A 4,136-nucleotide genomic window follows, 5' to 3' on the forward strand; every position below is an offset into this window, starting at 1 on the left:
ACCAGATGTTCACATATGTTTCAGTAAAATTGATATTCGTCATCAAAGTGTACCGGAAGTTGACATCCGATTATGTTTGATATCGGATGTCCACCTCCAATACAAGTAGAACACTTTTTTTAATGAGCACTGGATATTGACAACCGGTAATCAAATGTAATGGATGTCCAAATCCAGTTAATATCAAACAACAAATACCTCCTACTATGTTGCGAATGTCGACATCTGGTATATTTAAAAAAAAAAAAAATTACGCTTTATCAACTAAAAATTAGGTAAATGAATAACAAGCAACAAATGAATAGCAAAATGTATCAAAAAATTACAACGTTCTTTCAAATGAGGTTGGAGAGGAGAGTTGAAAATTGGGTGTGCATATATCCGTTAAAAAAGCATGCTTTAGTAAAAGATTTTTAATTACTTTACCTATTTTGGTATGTAAGGACTTAATTTTATGCAAGCCATACGTATATTATACATATATACACTTGAGGAATGAAATGAGATGAGCGATTAATGCTAATTTAAAACTTAAAAATAAAAGAAAATTAATTGAAAAAACAAATGTAATTTTTTTAAATGATAGTATTTACTTCGTTAGTTCAGTATAATCTTCAAGAAACTCGAATTGTCTTAAAATTGCGTCCTAAATCTTTCAAAATATATGTTCGTTTATGGCAACCGTAACACCAATTGTTCAAAGAAAAAATTATTAGAAAAGCAACTTTCAAGTTCGAAACCCCCTAAACAATTCCCAACAAAAATGCTATTAGTTCACAATATTTAAAATTGAAAAAATAAATCTTTGTCCAAAAAATCACCTCAACGAAACAAGTTAACCATCAGAAACAATTCCTACAATACGAGTTTTTTTTAATATTTTTGCCACATCATAAAAGGGTATGATCAACCCCTAATAATTTCTGTCAAGTTTTAAACCACTGACTACAAGTTGCAACCAAGTCCTTGAGTATAAGAAAATGAGAGTATCTTTGTACAACAATATGAAGGGTATTGTTCTGTGGAAAATCAAGCATCAAAACCAGAATAGATACCATTCTCTCTCAACAGCCTCTTCTCTTCTTCAACATAATTTTTGCCCCTGCTAGCTTGACCCAACTCTCTCTTCCTCTTTTCTTTCTGAGAGAAAGAAAGATTCTTCTTGTCATTCCTAGTCAGGGCAGCTGGCAGCTGCTCTCCTTGGGAAATAGCCTCCCTTGTTTTTTGTCGTTCTTCATATGATTCTTCAATCTCCTTCTCTGCACGCTTTTCTTTTCCACTGGACCACGACCAATCTTGCTTCGACTCATCCCCTTCTCTGGGTGCTGGTACTTTTAGGACCGAAGGTCCACCTCTATACCCATGTCTCCTCAGAGCCTCAAAGTCAATTACACCACTTTTCTGCTTCCTAGATTTACCTGAACACAAAAATTTTTAATAAAGCGACAAAATTAGGGAGACAACTTTTAAAGCTATATGGTACTCTCCAGTATTTTCATGAAATAACCCCATGCCACCAACTATGATCAAGTCAAGTCAGGATAAGGTTTAACGATTCTGATATTCTCATTTTCTGTTTCCCGGAAAATTACAGTTCAAGATGCCAAACAAATTCTTGCAACAATTTATGTGAAGCCAAAATAGTACAATAGTTCACATGGTTAATTGTGTGCTTAAATTAGTCGACCCTTTTAATGCATGTACGATGTAGAGAAATCAGAATCAACTCCTATAGTGAGGCTAGCAACAGATAGGTGAGAGTAATGTTAGCAGACACCCTAGAGAGATATGGAAATAAAAGAGAGAAGTGATAGATCCAATAGAATATATGGTAAGAAAAAAGAAGATATAGAAAAATGGATGGATCAAATGGGTGTTTGTAATAATGGAGGGTCCATGTATTATTACCTGGATGGGTAATTCATCCTAGCCAAAGACTTTGTCAATCAGCAACTGAATAGTGACAGATCAGAAACTATATTGCACTAACTCAACTTGCGGGTGAGTTTAAACCCTCAACAACTGAATCTACGTCAGTAGAGACTATCGATATCAGTTAAAAACAGATAATCGCTTCTAAAGTAGGGCATGATCAAATTGTGTCAACTCTCAACCATAAGATTATCCCTCAGTTATCTTTTTGCTTTAGCCAATACTTCTAAGCTATTAGATGCCTACCAATGAAGGACGACTTATTAGAAAAAAAAGATATTCATCAGTGTGATTTTACAAGGGACTTTTATCCAATATACCCTTCTCCAGAAGTTAAGAAAATTCCACAGCAACACGATACCATTGGATTAAACCAATGACAGAGTTTCATATTGCTAGGATGAGCGTCAGCATCAATCCACATTATAGGCACAAAGAAGATAACTGTAAAAGCAGTAAAGATAATCCAATCGCTATTTATGTTGTGAATTTCATGAAATACACCCACAGCACAAAACACAAAACATGGGAGTGCGACATAACCCCAACAAGAGCCTATGTACATCCATTGCTGAATTGAATCAAATTTGTCAAGATACTTTGTGCACCTGTCACTCCCCCATGAATTATTGTCATAACCAAGCAAAGTGTATAACTTTCACATTGAATCAAAGTTTGAGCAATCAGCAGAGTGATAAAAACTACCAGACAAAAAAGAGAGGATGTACATTAAATAATACCTTTGGAGTTTTCCGCTCCAGCTTCACTATCATGTTCAGAGTCTGAATGTGAAGATGATGACTCGTCATCATCACTCCATGGCATAGTCCTCTTCATAGTACGGATAATGCCACGGCACAATCACCACGGATACAAACAAGGGTTCAACCCCCGATGATGCTTCTCTGCAACTAAAAAGTGAAAGATGCCATGCTCAAATACCGCTCCACAGAAACTAACAACACGTTCAATCTAAGAATAAAAATTTGAAATTTAAAATGATAACAAAAAAGTGATGAATTATTAGGAGCTGAGCTGAGCTGAGCTTGCCCTCAAAGACGCAGACCGATGAAAAATTTTCAGAAACTGTACAAAAAACAGAGAACTAAACATGCGCGTGCCGTAAGTAACAACAGGGGAATTAAACGGTGATGAATTTTGGGGAAAAAAATAGGAAAGAAGAAAGAAATGAAAAAGCTGAAAAAATAGAGTACCGAGGAAAGGGAAGTGAGAGAGTACCGACACTGGTTCGGTGGTCGTTGGTGGCTGCTTTCGGAATCGGAATTTGGATTCTGATTACGCTCTCTGCTATAAACCCCTTTTTAGGGATTTCTCAGCTGCGAATTTAGAATTCTGCAGTTTCCACTGCAGAAAAAAGAAATAAAATAAAAACATATCCTAATTGCGGTTCGGTTTAACTTTTTGTAAGTAAAAAAGAAAGAAAAGGAAAACCTAATCTCGTGACAAAGAGGAAAACTAATTATCAATTAACTTTGAAATTGCAATAATTAGTTAAAATAATCCAGAATTTCAAAATTAAAATGGCCTTTTGGTTTTTAGAAATTTTAATGAAGAGTCAAATCAAGTCTCTAAAATAAAAATAAAAAATGAGAGAAAATTTTATGAGATCCTTTAGGGCGTGTTCTTTTGTGTAGATGGATTTGAGGGAGAGTGTGAAAATGGATTTGTGTGGATTTAAATGAATGGATATATGTGTTTTTTTGAGTGGATTTAGAGGATAAAATGAGTGAATTTGGAGATAAGTTCTATAAAGATTAGTGAGAGATTTGATTGATGTGATAGATAAAATAAATTGTAAAAATAGATAAAATTAAAAAGTTACCAAAATATCCTTGATGAAAAAAAGATAATGGTTTTGTAATTTGATGTTATAAAAATAATTACAAATAATTAATACGAATTAAAACAAATATTAAAATTATATGAATTTTTAAAATAAAAAAGTTTAAATTTTTATGAATGTGAAAAAATTTATACAATTAAATTTAAAAAAAAATTATACAAAAATTAATAATAGTAATTATTATATATATTATTATTTTTTAATAATTTTAATTAATATTAATTATTCTACATATTTATATATAATTTTTATTATTATTAATTATTATATACTTAAAAATAATAATTATTTTATATATTAATTGTGATATATTAATATATTAATTATTATATATTTATAT

The 4,136-nt window shown here is 32.2% G+C and overlaps 1 protein-coding gene across 3 annotated transcripts; it reads right to left on the bottom strand.

Annotated features, from left to right (window-relative positions):
- Positions 1–852: 852 nt before the first annotated feature.
- On the bottom strand, positions 853–3,339 carry LOC114190021 (uncharacterized). Of its 3 annotated transcripts, none has more exons than XM_028078768.2 (3): positions 3,147–3,339; positions 2,673–2,843; positions 853–1,418 (listed from the first exon to the last, which is right to left on the bottom strand). In XM_028078768.2, exons 2-3 carry the CDS (start codon positions 2,767–2,769, stop codon positions 1,030–1,032), a joined length of 486 nt encoding a protein of 161 aa, XP_027934569.1. In that variant the 5' UTR covers positions 2,770–2,843; positions 3,147–3,339; the 3' UTR covers positions 853–1,029. The 3 variants fall into 3 exon arrangements, with proteins under 3 accessions (XP_027934569.1, XP_027934568.1, XP_027934570.1); XM_028078767.2 differs by having other exon boundaries at positions 3,172–3,330; XM_028078769.2 differs by having other exon boundaries at positions 3,176–3,326.
- Between the last annotated feature and the right edge of the window lie 797 nt (positions 3,340–4,136).

The sequence above is a fragment of the Vigna unguiculata genome, chromosome 7 (genome assembly GCF_037176805.1).
Source record: "Vigna unguiculata cultivar grain cowpea cultivar isolate G323 ecotype 2 chromosome 7, ASM3717680v1, whole genome shotgun sequence".
In the NCBI taxonomy this organism is placed as follows: domain Eukaryota; kingdom Viridiplantae; phylum Streptophyta; class Magnoliopsida; order Fabales; family Fabaceae; genus Vigna; species Vigna unguiculata.